The sequence below is a fragment of the Megascapheus bottae genome, chromosome 20 (genome assembly GCF_031878675.1).
Source record: "Megascapheus bottae isolate mThoBot1 chromosome 20, mThoBot2.hap1, whole genome shotgun sequence".
Classification (NCBI taxonomy): domain Eukaryota; kingdom Metazoa; phylum Chordata; class Mammalia; order Rodentia; family Geomyidae; genus Megascapheus; species Megascapheus bottae.
In genome coordinates, this window is record NC_143528.1 from 43,825,008 (window position 1) to 43,844,730 (window position 19,723).

A 19,723-nucleotide genomic window follows, 5' to 3' on the forward strand; every position below is an offset into this window, starting at 1 on the left:
CTCAAGGATAAACCCTACCATGTGAGCCACAGCATCACTTTCAGCTTTTTCTATGTATGTGGTACTGAGTAATCAAACCCAGATCTTGTGCCTCCTAGGCAAACACTCTACCACGAGGCCAAACTCCCGGCTCTGCCTCTACTCTCTTAACTCAGTGTTTTGGGGTGAGTGGATAAATTGTGGCCTAGAACTCCAGTTATAGTATGACAAGAGCTAAAATGACTGGTTCCCCTTCTCCATGAAGGAGGGGGAATGTCTGAAATCACAGATAAACCCAAATCCTGTGTAAAAAATGTTTTCCTGTATAACTAGACTTATGAAACGAACTGTTAGTTTATATTTTGAACTGTGGGTGAACCCAGGGCCTCAGCCATGCTAGGGTAGTGCTTTACTAAAAGATCTCTATTTCTTGGCCTTGTTCATTAACTAAAACCTGAACACTCAGCTCCACCCACACGTTTGTGCCCTTTGATCTGAGCTATCCTCTGTTTCAGTCACTGTGTAACCATCCTGGGCTCCAGGAGAACAAAATTCACCCATAATCATCTTGTAATAGGGGGTAAACTATTTATTCCTTAAACAGCAAGGTCATCTTCTTATCATCTTAAAGAAAACAGTCAAGTGCTCAGTAGACCACCCTCCAGGAAGCTTGTTCCTGCTCCTCTTCTCCAGTGGATAACAACTTCTCCAAGGACAAAGACTAAGATTATTAATAGTCAATGAGGCCATACCTGTGACATGGGACTGTTTTAACTGTGTATCCTTTTCTTACCACCTTCCCAATTTCTCCCTATTTAACCTAAGAACTATATCTTGAAGATGGCTAAAGATGTATTGGAGTGTTGTCTGTAACGGCCTTATGTAAGACATATTTTTCTGACCTTTACCATATCTCTTTCTTTGGAACTGCTATTGCAATATACCTCCAATCATGCTTAATTTATAAGCTAGACATAGTGCATAGACAGAGATTAACAGTAGTGAATAATAAAACATGTGGTATACTGTATGAAACATTATTTAAAATGTATAGATTGTTTATTTCTGAAACTATCCATGCAATATTTCTGACAACAGCTAACTTAAATGGTGGTAAAGGGGGACCACTTCATATTTGCCGAATAATTATCCTCTCAACTTGGGATGTAGCCAAGGACCTTCTCATGCTAGACAAGTGCTCTTTATCATTGAACTGTGGAAAAGTGAAAAAACAAATTTTATTTAAATATAGAAGCAGTTATTATTAAAATATATAGTATGCATTATTTCAAATTGCAGAAATATGAGCTTATATATGCTATCACTATGTATACATTTGGATATCAGCAGGTTGTAATTTTTCCCCCAGTCTTGGGGCTTGAACTCTGAGACTGGGCACTGTCCCTAGGCTCCTTTTGCTTAAGACTGGTGTTCTACCATTTGAGCCACAGGGCCACTTCTGGCCTTTTCTGTAATTAATTCATAATAAGAGGCTCACAGACTTTCTTGCCTGGGCTGCCTTTGACCTGGGATTCTCATATCTCAGCCTCTGGAGTAGTTAGGGTTACAGGTGTGAGCCACCCAGCTGTAATGGGACTTTAATATTAAAAATTAGAGGAATAAATCAGCAAAATTTTATAGGGAGGCAGTCCAAAAAAATTGAAACACATTTGAGCACATTTCTATATAAAGCATACTAGGTATGTAACATATATAAGGTTATACCTAGTGAGTGTTGTGGGGAGAAGTTTGGGGGAAGAGATATTAAATACACATTTTGCTGTCAGAAGTAAAGGCTTGTCACTAAGTGCACTGACCGTAAAGCTGACAGATTTCATCCTCCAGATATCACACATCATTTTTCTCCAACATGAGACATGAATGGACCATATGAATGGGGTGGCCACTTGTCTTGGGAGGACATGACCAGAAGCTCATCCCTGTGGGACACCTGCCCTTCTGGCTCCTATGAGCGCAGGAATGAGCCCCGGGTCTAGCAGGACCAATTCAGTGGAGTAACAAGAGCCCAAAGTAGGAAATATGACACAGACTGCTTCCCCAGGAAGATCATTTCATTTTGAAATAGCTTTAGTTGCTAGAAACTTCACTTCAGTGTTTACCTGATATGCTTCCATAGCACTTATATTTTCACACCACACATCATTTAGAAAAGGATCCAGAAACTCTAGACCTTGATCTTACTCTCATTTCTCTAAGTTGAGCCTTCTTAATTTTAAATTCTGAAAGAGGTGACATGTTTTATTTTTATCGGGTAAAATATTTCTGCCCCAGTGAAGTTTTCAAGGACCAAATTATCCAGTAAGTACAGCTCAACCTAAAATTAGCAGCTTCCTCTGAAGGTTTAGGAAATGAAAGTTCCTTTGGCAAAGACTGGATTCAGAAATGAATTTCTATGGGTAAGGATTGTGTTTTTATGTCACTTAATCATATCAAGTATACCTCTTATACACTTCAACTATAATATAGCTTAATAATAAGTCATAAAAAAAAACAAAAAAATTAGCCGGGCATGCTGGCTCACGCCTGTAATCCTAGCTACTCAGGAGGCTGAGATCTGAGAATCAAGGTTCAAAGCCAGCCCGGGCACAAAAGGACCTGAGACGCTTATCTCCAATTATCATCTAGAAAACGGGAAGTGGGGCTTGGCTCAAGGGTAGGGTGGTAGCCTTGAGCTGAAGAGCTCAGGGACAGCGCCCATGACCCACAAAATAATAATAATAATAATAATAATAATAATAATAATAATGTCATATAAAACAGAGAGACTAAATGAACTACATCAAATTCATTTCCTCCACATTTGCTAAGATTTGCAAGGGTTTAGTTTACTTACTGTGCAGATTCTGACAGTGTCTAAGAATGGAAGTATGCCTGAGGGAAAATCCTGTGCTACCTTGCCCAGGAAAGAGGATTCACATTGCTCTTTGGAGTATTGTGGGTCAGTTTCCATGTTTTACTTACAGCATCTTTGAATGGGCTGTGTTTGGACCCTAGCTTTGTTTTGTGTCCTGTTTGTGCTTGCACTGTGTTTATTTTATCAGCACCCTGGTGGCTGTCCTTTCATTGTGGGCTACAATCCCTAAACTGTCCCAGCTAGGCTAGTCTTGTCTGAACTTGCTTGAAAAGGTGCATACATACTATGTAAACTTGCAGTGTTCTTAAATAGCATGTGAAGACGTTCCTAAGTTTACTGGCACTGGATGACACAGTGTTTAGTATGTGTCCTGTGCTTTTATTAGACTTTGTATTGTTTAGTTTAGTGTGTTCAGATCATTTTCAGAAAGGGTAGGAGATGGTGGGTTGCTGTCTCTGCCTTGTTCTGTGGGTTGCCTGCTGATATTTATGTTTGGTTTTCCCACTCAGCTCCTCTTCCCAGATCTTCTTCCATCCCTCCCCAAGCCTTGGGTCAGGTTATTACTTAGTGGTGGACTCTCTCAAAGGCTCCTTTTTTTTTTTTTTTTTTTTTTTTTTTTGGACCAGTTGTGTGGCTTGAACTCAGAGTCTGATCACTGCTCTTTGGGTTTTCTCAAGAGTAAAGCTCTACCACTTGAGCCACAGCCCCACTTCTGGCTTTTTCTATGTATGTGGTACCAAGGAATTGAACCCAGGTCTTTGTGCATACTAGCCAAGCGCTCTAACACTAGGCCAAACTCCCACCCTCAAGGTTCCTTCTTATTAAAAGAATTTTGCTGCTAGTCACTTCTGGAAAACCCCTAAGTGTGCTTTATTTATAATTACTTTTAATAGAAGTGAGTCATGATGGTTAGAAAGTCTTTACATTTTCTAAATGATGTGTAGTGTGAAAATATAAGCAGTAAGGAAGTGTATCAAGTAAAGTTTTTCTGTAGGAGGTAATTTGCTGGGTGGGAAATGTATGCATATAGAAAAATTTTGACAAATTAACAAATCACCTTCCAAAAGTTCAAACTATATCTACAGCTAACTGGTGGCAGGTAGCAGTTAGCCATGCTCTTCCTGGACTTGCATAGCCTTTGGCAGTGTTTACTGTGCTTGCAGGTATGTGGGGAGAGCTCCTTTACAATTTCCCTCTAAGGTGGGGTTGTCATTTTTTTCAGTAGTTTCTGGTAAGACTGGGCCTGTGTCCTTTTGTACTTTGGATCGTGTGAAGCTTCTGACGTTCGTGACACTGGCAGACTCATAACCATCACTGAAGAGCCCTTCTGTCCACCTGGAGCCCTACCAGGCTGAGTGACACCAGATTCTGCATCAGGAGGCAGAGGGAGGCAGCCGTGCATCCTGTCTAGATGATGGGTCTACGACAGCCTGGCAAAGCCTGGAAGAATCTCAGAAAAAAGGTCCACAGTTATAAACATCAAAGCTCAGGACTCACCTCCATGCCACATGTAGGACCTCCAGGTTTGTCTCTTAGGCCTAGGACACGGAGATGCATATCTACAAACTTCCCCTTTCTCCTTTGAGGGGACACCCCGTCCATCATCCGTCCATCCAGGCTCCGCACCAGCGAGTGAGCTGTCTGGCAAGGAGTGGTCTTCCCCGCCTCCTCCTGGCCAGTGGCCGGAGCCCCTGTCTGGTGCGTCTCCGTTCCTCATGGGTGCAGACCCTTCAGGGTGCCTGACTGCGGCTCCAGCGGCCAGCACCACATGCCCCCCTCGAAACACTGTCCTGTGACCCCAGAAGGGCCACGTCCGCCGGCCAGCCTGCGGGTCTGAGGAGGGTGAGGGACCCCCAGGGGAGCAGGAGCACAGAGTCCTCTGACTGGGACTCGTGAGGGCTGGGGCGGACCGGCTTGGTCAGGTGAAGACGCAGGGCTTGCACCTAGGGTGGCCTGGGGCAAAAGAGAGCAGTGCAGGGGGGTGGGGAGGGGTTGTGGACCTGGACAGGGAAGCGGGGGAGGGGCGCAGGGGCGAGGCTCCTCGGAGGGCTGGGGAGGCTGCCGAAGGGGTGGAGTCAGGAGGGGTGGGGCCCGGCGGAGAGGCGGGGGTGTGGGCGGGGCAAGGCGGGAGCACCGAGCGGTGGGGCGTCGGGCTCAGGGGAGGAGGGGCTGCGAGGGGGCGGGGTCAGGAGGCGGGGCGGGGCGATTGGGGCGGGGCCAGGCAGACGCGTTTCTGAGTGGCCAGCTCGGGGGAGGGCGGAGTCGCGGGGGGCGGAGCCAGCGGAGGACGGGTTGTCGGGGAGCAGGCCGCTGCTCCCGCCCCCGCCACCTGGGGTGTGCCGTCGGGCTCGCCGGCCCGCGTCCGCTAGTGTCACGCCCGGTCCCCTCGACCCGCCGCGATGTGGAAGCTGAGCCGGAGCCGGGTGCTTCTGGACGAACCTCCCGAGGAGGAGGAGGGGGAGGGCCCGCGGGGGGCGCCGCCGCCGGGGACCGCGGCCGCAACCCCGGCGCAGGTGAGGGAGCGAGCGGTGGGCGCTCAGGTGAGGCCGGGCGGCCGGGGGCGTCGGCGGGCGGCCGCTCGTCCCGCCAGGTCCCGGGCGCGGTGTCGGCCCCTCGACCCAGAGCTCTCGGGGCGCGGGGCGGCTTCCTCCGGTGCCTCGGGTGCGGGGACGGGGCTCGCCTCGGTCTGCGGGGTGACCCGGTGGGCCCGGGCCTGGCGCGCGCCCGCGGCCGCTCGGCGCCAGGTGCTGCCGGGCCGGGCCCCGCCGCGTCCGGGCCCCGCGGCGTCCGGGCCCGCCGCGTCCCGGCGCCTGCCGCGTCCCGGCGCCTGCCGCGAGCCGCGCACGCTCGGGGCCGCGCATTGGCTTGCACAGCACGCATTTCCTCTCCGTGAGCGATTGATTTTTCTGGAGGAAGGAGGCAGCGCTCTTCCACTGGAAAAGCCTTGGCCGGACAAGTGTGGAGATGTGTTTGGAATGTGTAGAATTTTTTAATTAAAAGGAATCCCAGGTGGATCCTGTGGGCGGGCGAGCCCTCCCCCTCCTCCCCTCCTCCCCTCCTCCCCTCCCCAGCGCAGTGGCCCCTTTCATGCGCAGTGAAATTTAGGTCAGAAACTCAGCTTTCTTCTTTTCTTTGTTAAAGTGAGGAGCATACACTTTCTTTCTGTGTTAAATCTTCGGAAAGCCATCAGGAAAGGCTCTGACGATCTTTTTCTTCTCCGGACTTGAAAATAGTTTCTTCACCCTTTGGAGCAAAACAGTTTCTCTTAGGGACGAAGCTGTTATCCTTAAGACATTCCTTTCCGGAATTCGGGGCCATTCTACACTCTTAGGGGTCATTGTAGACTCTTAGTGAAGTTGATTATCTTAATCATCTAAATGAGGTTACCTTTTCTTTGAGAACTTACTTTCACGATAGCCTTTAGTCATCACTAAATGATTTTAGTGCTTTTTTAAGTCACAAAATTTTGTAGTTATTCAAAACTAAGTTGTTATTGTACTAATAAAAAGTTACATGTGGTTACAAAGTTAAACTGAAGAAGTTGTAACTAACATTGGTTGATTCATAATGTTGTTTCCAGGTGAACTATTAAAATTTTAACGTAGAGCCCCTTTTCCCCTTGTTTTGAAACGTTTCTGACATCAGGAAAAATTAGATAAACGGGAGATTGAATAACCACATAACCTACCTATCTTCAGTCATTGGTGACACATTTGTAACAACTTTTGTTTATAAGATTGTCATCTGTACTTCAACATTTTTTTCCCATGACGCTGATCTTGGGGCTTGAACTCAGAGCCTGGGAAGTCTTCCTGAGCTTTTTACTCAAGGTTAGTGTTCCTGAGCTGCAGTTCCACTTCCAGTTTTGGGGTGGTTACTTGGACTATATTGACAGGTGTTACTGTGGGAGGTAAATGATTCCACGGAAGGTAGTGAGTGACCTGCAGTAGGGCACAGTGAGAATAAAGAATTATGCACCCTTCAGCCTTCCCTGTGTACCTCCCTTCTTATTGAATGAGGAGCAGTTAGAATGCAAGCTGGTTCTTGGGGATCATTATTGAGAAGGAGATCAGTGGAGAAAACAGTGCTTTGGGCACATGGAGGCCACGTGTGTTGGGGTAGGAAATGGGACATTTAGCTTTCACTGGTGGATCATTCAGGGATAGTAGGAATGCCCAGGGTGGTAGCTGGTCTTACTCTGTGAGCTGTGTGTGTGTATGTGTGTATTTGTGGGTGTAGAACCGTTCTCCATGCTGGGGATAAGGCCTGTTCCTGTCCATGTAGTTGTACTGAGGACTGCCTTTGGCCTTTGCGTGTAGAAATGTAGGATGGGTCTTGTTCCTGTCAGGTAGAGCCGTGTTGGTGAGGGACCTGTTCCTGTTAGGCAGAGGCATTGTTGTATGTAGAGATGTTGGGCAGTCCCTTGCTCATGGCTGTAGGACCTGATTTTAGAACCTGAGCGGTGCTATGCCACTCATGTGGAAACAACAAAATGAAACAACCCATGTGCCATATGCAGGAGAAGTCTCCACCAAGACCAAGTGTGTAAACTGCTGTTTGGAATAACTAGTGTGTGGTTTACTCTGTTAAACACAGCCGTTGATGTAGTATTTAGACAAATGCACAAAAATCAGAAGAGTACAGGAAACAACAGCAAGGGAAAAGAGCACAGTGTAAGGCTGAGACTGCCTTGTTTGTTGCTCTGCTCACATGCATCTGGGTGACAGGAGTTGGGCCTCAGGATCAGGAGCTCTGGTCTGCTAGTAGCTTTGAGCTCCAGGATGCTCTTAAGGGGTTTCACTGGTGAGAGCTCATAGTCCTTTCCCTCCACTTTTGGTGTGCTTGTCTGAGGGTCTTTACTTATCCAACCCTTTGGGACCCCTTAGCTGCTGTCCTGCATGGGTTCCATCCTCCTGTTCTCTGTGTCTACCTTTGAGATACCACAAACTCCTCCTGCTTCCTCTAACCCATCATCTTCCAGCAGTTTCAATTTATTTTTTTAAATCCGGGAAACCCAGATCCTTTTTCCTCTCTAGTTTTATCTTTTACTGAAATCAGCCAGGCCTGTTTCTGTAATGACTGAAAGTTAGTGAGCCTGAAGTGCTGGCCCTAGGTTTGCCCGGGGCAGTGGGCAATGGAGGCTGTGGCTGTCAGTGCCTCCTCCCATCCCTCTGTACCTCAGTGCACTGTGACTCCTCTTTTTCATGTAGATGTCCGGCTCCAGCTGTAGGGCTCACACATCTTCCCCTCACTGTGGAGCCTGATGACACTCAAGTCTTTCCTCAATTTGGCTGCTTTCCTACAGTGTGTTTTTTGTGGTGGCTGGATGATGATAATTTCTGTTTTTAATTTCTTTTTATTGTTTAGTTTTACTGTTGGGGTAATGTATAGAGTGGTTACAGTTACATTAGTCAGGTAGTGGGTGCATTACTTCTCACACATTGATAGCCTTTCTCATGTCTGTTGTGTGTATGTGTATGCGCGTGTGTGCATGTGTGCCAGTGTGCCAGTGCCAGTCCTGGGGCTTGAACTCAGGGCCTAAGCACTGTCCTTGGGCTTTTTCCTCAAAGCTAGCACTCTGTCACTTGAGCCACAGCACCACTTCCGGCGTTTTCTATGCATGTGGAACCAAGGAATTAAACCCCGGTCTTTGTGCATGCTAGGCAAGCACTCTACCACTAGGTCACACTCCCGGCCCCCCATTCTCATGTTTTTGGTCCCATTTCCCTCCTCCCACCCCCTCCCAATTATCTTGTTCTCCCCTTTTCCCTTCCCTATTTCAAATAAACAAGCAAATGTATATATAATATATCAGGTAACAAAATCAGATACAGTAACCACATGAGATTAACCATAAGGGGGAAAAAAGAGAAAAAGAAATAACGTAGTACATTAAGAACAATAATCACAAAGATAAACCTCTTGTTTTCATATCCTAGAGTTCATTTCATTTAGTCTCATCATATATGACCTTATGTGTACAGCTTTTGAACTATTGTGATCTGCTAGGAGAGTCCTAGATGTGTACTAATTATTACAAATGAAGGAAACCATTAGCGAGCCTCTATACCTTTGGGTCTGGCTTACTTAATATGATTTTTTCCCAAAGCTTTCCATTTTGTTGGATGATGATAATTTCAATAACAAGTAGACTTTACCAAAATATATGACTCAAACTCAATAGAGGTTTCTTATTTTTTATTTTTTGTCTGTGGTACATTTCCAATATGCATTGTGTTTTGGTCCTGTCTCCTCCCACTGTGCTTGCAGGAAGTAGAGCTATGGCTCTACTTGAGTAAAACCGGTCAGAGACAGTGCCCAAGCCCTGAGTTCAATCCCCAGGAACACCACGTACACAAAAGGGCAGCTGTGAAATACAGAGACCTATGCAATAATGACTTGTTTTTTCCTTAAAGTGAAGGAATGGATGAAAGCTTGGGAGGGATAGAAACCCATAACAAAAATGGGCGGGGCCTAGGAGAGACAGAGACCCACAACAATGAAGATGTGCAGGGTCTAGGAAAGACAGACACCCACAACAACAAGAGTGGATGGGTCCTAGGAGGGACAGACACCCACAACAATAAAGATATGCAGGGCCTGGAAATGGAAACAGTGGATGGACATATGGACTTGGGACCATTTCCCAAGTTATTTTTAGGAAACAGAGCAATGGAATGCAAAGGTAAAATTTCCCATTAAGAAATTCTAATAACTTAATTTTAGCTTGTCCTGTGGGTACTTTAGGTCTTGATTGGTAAAAATAATGGACTCTCTTCAGTGGGATTGCTCTTCCAGTGTTTGTTTTAATAAGAGGCATTTTAAGCATCTTTTCTTTTAAGTAGTTTAAAGGAACATTCTTGTGGAGGACCTCTCCAGCCCAGCTTTACAGGAGGGCTAGCATAATGACCTGGCTATTAAAATGGACTTAGTGCTCCATGACTGCAGTACATGTGGTCTGTGTAGAGCAGGTAATGTGCTTATGCAATTAATCCTTCTCAGGTGCCTACTGAACAAAAGAGTATTTGTACAAGGACAGCTGTACACCTGTTTCAGGTTTGTACATCCATTTGCTAAATAGGCAGGCAGTGTATTTTTTTTTATTTTAGATTGCATTAGTAATTCCAAACTGATTAATATGTGTTTGTTTTCATCAGGCATACAAGACTATGTGAGGGTTATAACATGCATTGGTTGCATAAATTGTGTATCAAGTCATTATTTACAAAGAGTTATTGTTCATTGTCTGTTTTTGGTGTTAGTACTGGGGCTTGAACTTAGTCCTGAGCATTGTCCCTGAGCTTTTTTGCTCAATGCTAGCACTCTGCCACTTGAGCACCAGGTTTTTAGTGAATACCTGGAGATGAGTCTCACAAACTTTCCTGCCCAACTTGTCTTGGAACAATGATTCTCAGATCCCAGCCTCTTGAGTAGCTAGTATTGCAGACATGAGCCACCAGAGGTACCCTCCCAAAGGTTAATTTATTTATTTTCTTTCTTTTTTTTTTTGTTACTGTGTGTGTGTGAGGTAGGTCATGGGGCTTGAACTCTGGGCCTGGGCGCTGTCCCTGAGCTCTTCAGCCTTCTTCAGCTACTTTAGTAGCTTTTTTAGCTATTGCCTTACCTGAGTCACAGTCCCACTTTCCATTTTCTAGCAATTAACTGGAGATCAGAGTCTCATGGTCTTTAGTGCCCTGGCTGGCTTTGAACCACAATCCTAAGATCTCAGCCTCTTAAGTAGCTAGGGTCACAGGCTACCTCGCCCAGCTCAAAAGGTTAATTTTCTTTTTAAGAAAGCATAATATGTGTCTTAGTGGTTAGAGTGCTAGCCTAGCATGCATGTAGTCCTGGATTCAATTCCTCAGTACCACATAAACAGAAAATTGCCAAAAGTGGCAATGTGGCTCAAGTGGTAGAGTGCTAGCCTTGAGGAAAAGAAGCTTAGGGATAGTGCTCAGGCCCTGAGTTCAAGCCCCAGGATGACTGGCAAAAAAGAAACAAGAAAGCACAATATAACTCAGTGCCAAAGGTTAATTTTTATGTAAAATTCTTTGTTTAAAAAATTGGTAAGTGGCCCAGTACTGGTGGCTCACACCTGTAATCATATTCAGAAGATGGAGATCTGAGGATCTCAGTTTGAAGCAAGCCAGTGAAGAAAAGTTTGTGAGACTCATTTCTCTATTTAACCAGCCAAAACTCCAGGTGTGGCTCAATCGGCAAAGTACAAGGCCAGATAAGAGCAAGAGGCTCTGAGTTCAAGCCTCAGTACACGCATGCACACACTAGATATTGAAATAACTTTTCCTCACTACTCTAAGTAAGCAGCTGGCTATTTATTTCAGTTACTTCAAAAGGACCTAAGGTAGAACTCTGTAAAATGGGAAATGACTGAGAGGAGAACTTCCAAATTCTGTGTGGATTGTATGTGTGTAAGCAAAGAACCAAGTCTGCCTGTCCTAATGATTGTCTTGTCCTGTTTGTGAGTACAGTGTGCACTGACTGCTTTGAAATAAATGATAGAGACGAAGCCAGTTAACTCCGATTTTGAGCTGGCAGTCTGTCTGCAGTGATGCTTACCCTGGTGCCATGAAGACATGTCCACATGGGTGGTGGGATGGGTACTGTGGCAGAGCTGGAGTTGCCTCTGGACAACATGTAAATGGATCCCTTGCTTCTCACCTTGTTCGCTGAGGGAAGTTGTTTGAGACCCTTGCACTCTGTGTGCCTACCTCCTACCTCCCCTTACTACTTGTTTCATAACTCACATAATCTTGCTGCTGCATTACTGATAAATAAGAGACAAACTGAAGGAACAGAAGAAAATATCATTTCAGTGTACACGTGGACCTATGTGTATGACAGAGGCAGTGGAACCTTCTCCAGACCTTCACCCACCTGTGCTGTGAAGGATGTTAGAGGAGTCCTCCTGTGAGGTGGTCATGTAACGGGTCAGCTGGGTCGGGCTGTGTCCCTCATTGGTGGCAGAACCACGGGACCTTGACAGCCAGGTTATATAGGGCAGGTGAAACTTTCTGCATGTTAGACCCATCAAGCCAAAGGTCTTCATAGCTTCATGTTGTCCATGTCCTCTAGGTACCATAAAAGTAGGCTGTTGGATATGTTAGCACTGCACACATAACTGGAGGGAGGCACAGCACTATGACACTATAGCGCTCAATTAGACATGTGACAGTGATCAAATGACTAATATGTGGTGGGTAGTGTGGATATACAAAGGGTGTGTTCAGCAAGAGTGTACTTGGAGTGTGTGCGTATGTGGGGTGTGTAAGGGGGTAAGGTATACATGGGGTATGTTCAGTGAGGATGTACATGGGGGTGTGTGAGGTGAGAGATCATGATGTGTTTACAGTTAGAGTGTACATGCGGTATGTACAGTTAGTGTACATGGGGTGTACATGGAGGGTATACAGTTAGGGTGTACCTGGGTTGTATACAGTTAAAAGTGTATGTGGGGTATGCATGATGAGGGTATACATGACACCAGACCCTTGGTGCCCCCTCTCCAACATAGTTTACTGAGGTTTGCATGGTGTTGACTTCCTCCCAGCATCTCCTGGTGTCCAGTTATAGGGTCTTTCACTGTTGCTTGGCTTCTTAACTCAAGTCTGACATTCAGCCACGTGACTCCAGCTTTTGCTAGTTAATTGGAGGTAAGATTCTTCTGGGGCTGGTAATGTAGCTTTAATAATAGAGTGTTCACCTAGCATGCATCAAGTCCTGGGTGCAATTCCTCGCTACCACCTATACTGAAAAAGCCAGAAGTGGTGCTGTGGCTCAAAGTGGTAGAATGCTAGCCTTGAGCAAAAAAAGCTCAGGGACAGTACTCAGACCCTAAGTTCAAGCCCCAGAACTGGCAAAAAAAAAATCTGGATCTTTCTGCCTGGGCTGGTCTTGAAGCTCAATCCTCAGATCTCAGCCTCCTGAATAGCTAGGATTGTAAGCATTTCTACAGGATTGTATTATAGACACCATATAGGATTATATTATACAGGATTGTATGGGTTTCTACATGGAGCACAGATTCCTTTTTGCAACTGAAGAGTTACCAGAAAAGAAAAACAGTTTTATATTGTCCATGCTGGATAAATTGTGGGGAGATTAAGACAAGCTAAGCAGGAAGGAGTTGCCTTGCTTTCAACAGTGAGCAAAGGATGTCCCCTGGATAAAGGGTATACAGTTCTGTAAACTCAAGTGTCCCAGATAGGATGGAGAGTGGGGTGTGGCTTATCAGAGCTCTGAGATGCATCCTGAACTTTCCACAGCATTAGAGGACAAGGTACGGGCTATGAATTGTGAGAAGGGAGGAAGGGAAGCTATTGATCACCAATGTGGACTGTGTGTTCTTAGTTCACAAATTGGCCTTCAGGCACGTGGGTGCCTACAGAGGGGCAAAGAACAGCACTGAAAGGGCTACTGGTGGTACTTCATTGCTTTTGTATTGGGTAGAGTTTGTCCTCATTAGGATCTGTGGCTGAATTCACTTCTGGTTTGTTGTATGTCATCACTATCTCAGTTCATCACAGGTTTGAAGACATTCCAACTGTTTTTAGTAGATGCACTCAAGGAGCTTAGAACACTTACTCAGCTTGGGCTTCAGAGTCAAATGTCCCCCAGAAACACTTTCAGTGTTCACTGTTCCACCCCTCATGTTTCCTGGGGCTGTGCCATGCAGGCTTAGCTCGCAGGTAGGCCACGAACCTTCATCAAGCCTCATTGCCTGACATCTGTTCCTCCTGCCACCTAAACCTGGCAGAATGTAAATTTAATGAACTCTGTGAGACCCTTCTAGCTAAGCAGATTTGATGTCACACAAGATATGCAAACCAGCTTGGTGGGCGGAGCATTTCCTTGCTGAAGAAGAGCACAGGAATAGAGGAGAACAAACTCTTCCAGACCTTGTGGAAGTCTGTGAGATACTGAAAAGTTCCCAATAAGGATTTTCTTAAGGCCAAGTGTTGGATACGAGTAGATGGAGAAGGCAAGAGTGGGAGTAGATCCCTGGTCATGAGCATCTGTGCTAGTCCATTGTGGCTGGGTGAAGATGTTGGTTCCTGTCACATGCCCCAGGCCCAAACACCAGGAACTTCACAAAGAACCTTCCATGGAGAAGTATGGTGTCTGTCGTGTGCATTCACCACTTAGCCTGTATGTGTCACACATTCCCTCAACTAGGTACATGCCAGTGCTGAAAATTGTGTCCATACCCAGGCACAGTCACGTGAGAGTGACTCTCACAACTATTGTCCCATAGATTCACTATGCCAGTTTGACATTTCTCTCAACCTTTCATTAGGTTCAGGGAGCAGGTTTCCGAGGCTGGAAAGAAGTAACTTCTCTGTTTAGTAAAGACGACGAACAGCATCTGCTCGAGAGAGGCAAATCTCCCAGATCCAAAGAGTAAGTCATAAGCCATCGGTCTCAAGAGGGGAGGAAGCCACCATGAAGTAGAGAGGCTGCTATGTTGGGGGGTGTGGAAAGGGTGACTGCATGGTAACCCTTTAGCCCTGGTCGGGGAGGACTAATGCTGCTCAGATTTTAGTGGGCCTGTGGAACCACTTTTGTTTCCTTCCTCTGTGAGTACATAGGAAATGAGTACATATTTCGAATGCTCTGGGCACTAGAGAAAATAAAACATACTTTTGGTAAAAGGCTATGCAAGTGACATACATTTTGAAATGCTATAGAACAGCAAAAACAAACAAAACTTGAAATTGTAAATTGAACTTACTAGCCTTAAAGCAGTCTATCATGCTAAGAAATATTAAGAAACATATACAATACAAAGAAAGGCACTGTCAAAATGCAAATGATTAAGGCTGAGGATACACTGAGTATATCACTTGCCTATCATGTGAAAAGCTCCAGGGTTAGCCCACATCATCCATAAAAATTTGAAGAAAACCAGAACGAAATTTCTGAGGATTTATTTATTTATTTGTTTATTTATTGCCAGTCCTGGGAATTGAACACAGGGTCTGGGCACTGTCCCTGGGCTTTCTCAAGGCTAGCGCTCTATCACTTGAGCCACAGTACCACTTTTCTGTGTATGTGGTACTGAGTAATCAAACCAGGGTCTTCGTGCATGCTAGGCAAGCACTCTACCACTAGGCCATGCTCCTGGCCCCTAAAAGTATTTTAAAAAATCATTCCAGGCGCCAGTGGTTCATGCCTGAAATCCTAGCTACTCAGGAGGCTGAGTTTTGTGGATCAAGGTTCAAAGCCAGCCCTGGTACAAAAATTCCATGAGGGTCTTATCTCATGAGAACCAGAAGTGGTGCTGTAGCTCAAGTAGTAAAGCACTAGCCTTGAGCTGAAAAGCTCAGGGATAGTGCCTAGGCTCTGAGTTCAGACCCCATCACCAACAAAAAAAAAGTTACAACACTGATTTAGGCCTGTACTCTGCCTGCCTGCTGGTATTTTCAGGGGGTCTTGGTGATGACATTTTCTTCTGGTAAAACTCTTCACCACCATGTCTGCTCTGCTACTCTCAGGTAGGCACAGGGTCCTGCTCTTCTCTGCTGTGCTGTGCCATGCCATGCCATGGGGACCTGTGACTTTATCTTCGCTCTTAGTCTGGGATGACAGTGTTATAAGGGGACGTTGCAGCTACTGGGTGACCTGGCAGTCATCAGCCAGACCCCAGTGTCCCAAAAAGTGTCTTGAGTAATGTTCATGGGAAGTTAGCATAGATCACTGTCCTGTGCATGCATGCCTTCTGTTCATTTCCTTTTTATGAAGGAGATATTCTAGATTTTTTTTTTTTTGGTCTTGGGGCTTGAACTCTGGGCCCGGGCCTGGGCACTGTCCTTGAGCTCTTCAGCTCAAGGTTACTGCCCTACCCCTGGGCCTGAGCATTGTCCCTGAGCTCTTCAGCTCAAGGCTATGTTACTACTCATTGAGAAACAGCACCATTTCCAGTTATTTTTAGTGGTTAATTAGAGATAAAGAGTCTCACAGACTTTTAGTGCCTGGGCTGGCTTTATATCATGATCCTCAGATCTCAGCCTCCTGAGTAGCTAGGATTACAGACGTGAGCCACCTCGCCTTTATTTTAGTAACGCAAATTATCTAGTAAATGATTGAGATTAGCTTAGCACAGAAGTAAACATATAGGAAATCCATTTGATGAATGTTCCCCCGCTTATTCTCTAATCTAGATACCAAGTTTGCATGTTTCCCTCCCTTCCCTCTCCCTCCCTCCCCTTTCTTCCTTTCCTTCTTTCTTTTTTTCTTTTTCTGTCTTTCTTTGTCTTTCTCCTCCCCTCTCCTCTCCTCTCTGCTCACTCCTCTCCTTCTCTCTGTATTAATTTCTATTTACAGATTTATCTAAGCAAACTGCTGAAATTTTCACAGCCTCTTGAAAGTCACAAACATGGTCAGTTTCCTCATATTAATGGGCACTGACATTCAAGACACAATTACAAATATGCTTATGCTGCATAGAAAAATAAAACCATGCAAGTCCACTTTTCTTCAATACCAGCAAGCAACATCCTTCCTTTGGCCTCAAGCAGTCAACTCCTGAGAGCTGGCTTATGGTGAATGGGATTGTGAAGCAGTGGAGTATAGTAGCTAATTAAGTTTTTCCTTACTTCTCTAATAATTGTAATATTTATTTAAAACTTACACATAGGCTTGTGTTAGTTTCAAAGCAATTACAATTTCTAGGAAAGCTTTATAAAATCAATACATTTATTAAGATCACAATATGACCAGCAGTAAACCCTTTCACTTCCTACAGAACTAATTTACGACTAAAAGAAGAGTTGAAGGCAGAGAAGAAATCTGGATTTTGGGACAGTTTGGTTTTAAAACAGAACAACCAGTCTCGAAAGCCAGATGAGATGGAAGGTTGGGAACCTCCCCGACTTGGGTCTGAAGACTTGGTGGCTGATGTGGATGCCACTCACCCTGACTTGGGAAGTGGCTACTCACCCTGGCCTGGCTGGGAAGGTGACACCAAGGCCTCTACCAAGTACACCAGCCTGTCCAGCTCAGCCAGCAGCTCCCGATGGAGCCTCCGGTCAGCAGGAAAGTTGGTCAGCATTCGGCGGCACAGCAAGGGCCAACTGACGGATGTGGTAGAGGAGGTGGAGTGAGTGGAGGACCTGTATTACTCTTGCCTTGCCTTTAGTTTAGGGTTTGCTGGGCCCCATGGCCCTCTGCTAGCACACCATTAAGTTATCCAGCCCTCCTGCATTCTAGAAGTCCACTGAGTGCCTGTGAGTCACACTGGAGACCACATAGGCTGTGGCTCCTGGTGGCATTTGGTTGCCTTACCCTGGATGTGTCCATATCTGCTGAGACTGGACATGGGCATCTTTAATGCTGTCCAGTGAGATAGAGAAAAAATGTGATGTTTCTACAAAGTGGCGACTGGCCTCAGTCGCCGTCTTTCAGGACCTGTTATCTTCTCCCTGCATGTGGCCCAGACGCTGCTTGACTTGCACATGTGGCAGCAGCGGTGTCCTCCCTGCTTCCAGAGTACAGGATGCATCTTCCAAAGGCCACGTTAGTTCCATGTATCTGTGTAACCTGGAAGTTGAACTTTTCCTACTGAAGAACATGTGAACAGATTACATACTGGGGAGCAGAGGCCTCCTTCAGTGGAACAGGGACTTAGGCCTGGGGCTGCTAAGAAGCTGCCTCCCATGTGCCCTTGTGGGGATTTTAGTTTTTCTTCTCTTGATCTTTTAACACTGATCTTTATTTTCTTCAAAAATTTTGTTCTTGTTTTAGTTTATGTATTATAAAGAAATGCTATATAATGAGGATAAATTTTAGTTACTTGATAATTTAAAAAGATTTAGAAACCACTAGCTTATTCACTGCAGAGTTAAAACTATATAAAATACTGAAGTGCCTCTATATTCCCAGATGTTTAGTTTTTCTATCTGAAATATCATTTTGTGATTGACCTTAAATTGGTCAGTGAGAAGTCCTTTTTTTCCCACAGGCAGGACTCATGGCTACTTGCTCTGCCTATTTCTTTAGAAACATCCTTGGCATCCTTATGCCATATGTTAGGCCCCATGTCAGGTGGTGCTTAGCAGCAGGTGGTACAAATATTTCTTAAGAATGGCTTGACAGAAGAGGTATATTATTTTTCGTTTTGTTTAAAAACAAAAGCCTCCTATTATGCTGTGCATTCCCTCTCCCAGGGGAATTAGAAGCAAAACTCTCCTGTCCTTGACTTTTCCAGTGTGCCCACTGTGCCCTGTCCTTTGTCCTACCTGACCCTTGGTTCTACTGGGGGTATAATATGCAACATAGTGGGTTGAAGTCTATCTTTAATAGAACAAGAGACAAATCCACCTGTCATCTATAGCTACTTGTGCTTCTGTTTTATCCATCCACCCATCTGCTCACCCATCCACCTCTACCTCTCTCCATCTCCTGGTCCTTTCAGTGTGTCCATTGCCTTTTTAAAATAGAACAAACAGTTCATTCACTGAGTCTTGAGAAGGGGAACAAGCTTTCAATGGTGTTCAAATAAATTGTTTTTAGAATCCTGAGGTTATGGAATTGTGTAGATTTTCTTTTGTTTGATAACACAGAGGAAAGTTTATCATTTGTAGTATAGGAACTGAGTTAGGGAATCATATCTATATTCTCAGGCAAGTTTGGAGGGCATGGCTGCAGATCCCAGTCTCCCTAAAAGAGACAGTGCTGCACACAGATGTCTTCCACCAGGAGATATCCCATGGTGTCCACTATGCCATTACCTAAGACTCAGATTCCTTCTCTTCCTTTTCTTCCTTTCTTTTCTTCCTTCCTTTCTTTCTTTCTTTCTTTTTCTTTCTTCTTTCTTTTCTTTTTTTTTTTGCCACTCCTGGGATTTGAACTCAGGAATGGGTGCTGTCTTTGAGCCTTCTAGCACTCTACCACTTGAGTTACAGCTCCACCTTTTTGGGTAGTTTATTGGAGATAAAGGTCTCATAGCTTTTTCTCCCTGGATTGGCTTCAAACTGTGATCCTTGGATGTCTCAGTCTTCTGGTAGTAGCTAGGATAACAGGCATGAGCCACCAGTGCTGGGCTTTCTGTGAGACTCCTATCTCCAATTAACCACCAGGAAGTGGCACTGTGAACCAAGTGGTAAAGTACTAGACTTGAACAAAACAAACAAAAAAGCTGAAGGGCAGTGTCCAGGCTCTGAATTCAAGCCCCAGGACCAGCCCCCCCCCCCACCCCAACTGGCCAATGCAGAAGATAGAGCCAGACTGCTGCTGGAATGGGCGTGGCAGATTGGATTTTTTTTTTTCATCTACCAATATTATTGAAAGGGTGACTCTTCCGTTTTGATTAAAGTAACTGTTTTAGTGTGAATATTTATTGGTTTGCGTTTAGGGAAAATGTCCTGAGAGGACGGCAAAGTGTTCACATGCAGTATTGGACGTGCCTGGACTGAGTGGCAAGAACATGGGGTTTCTGTAGCTGCATCCTGCACTGCTTTCTATGTCTGCACAGGAATGCAGATGGCTTCAGGAGGGACGGTTACTTCTTAAGGTTGAGGACTCAAAAACGGAAATACTACTGCTTCTGTCTTTTTAATCAGTTTGTGTGATTACTGGCATCTGCTTTCAGTGATTTATCATTCAATGCTAGTGGCACTTTCCTGACCTTGTAAACCTCATTTTAAGATGCAGAGAATATATTAACATTTTCATAAATAAACAGTTCCACCTCAGGTTGTCCCAGTGTGTCTTTTGCCTATTCGAGCTGCTTCCTGAGCTGTGGTTAAGGAGCCACTGCTTCCATGCCTTCTTGTACTCACAGCTTATCTATTGAGTAGGTGGCTAGATGTACTGAACACCTGGGTCTGCCACTGTTTTTGCAGATATTAGTCT

At 45.2% G+C, this 19,723-nt stretch overlaps 1 protein-coding gene across 1 annotated transcript; it reads left to right on the forward strand.

Annotated features, from left to right (window-relative positions):
- The first annotated feature begins 5,150 nt into the window (after positions 1 to 5,150).
- Tdrp (testis development related protein) lies at positions 5,151 to 19,554 on the forward strand. The gene is made up of 3 exons (XM_090353716.1): positions 5,151 to 5,367; positions 14,169 to 14,272; positions 16,617 to 19,554. Exons 1-3 carry the CDS (start codon positions 5,254 to 5,256, stop codon positions 16,972 to 16,974), a joined length of 576 nt encoding a protein of 191 aa, XP_090209842.1. The 5' UTR covers positions 5,151 to 5,253; the 3' UTR covers positions 16,975 to 19,554.
- Positions 19,555 to 19,723: the final 169 nt, after the last annotated feature.

Bases quoted from the DNA above. Each gene is read 5' to 3' on its own strand.
- Tdrp (XM_090353716.1), top strand. From the start codon at position 5,254: ATGTGGAAGCTGAGCCGGAGCCGGGTGCTTCTGGACGAACCTCCCGAG. The intron at 5,368-14,168 runs GTGAGGGAGCGA...ACCTTTCATTAG, and splicing joins CGGCCGCAACCCCGGCGCAG to GTTCAGGGAGCAGGTTTCCG. The intron at 14,273-16,616 runs GTAAGTCATAAG...CACTTCCTACAG, and splicing joins AAATCTCCCAGATCCAAAGA to AACTAATTTACGACTAAAAG.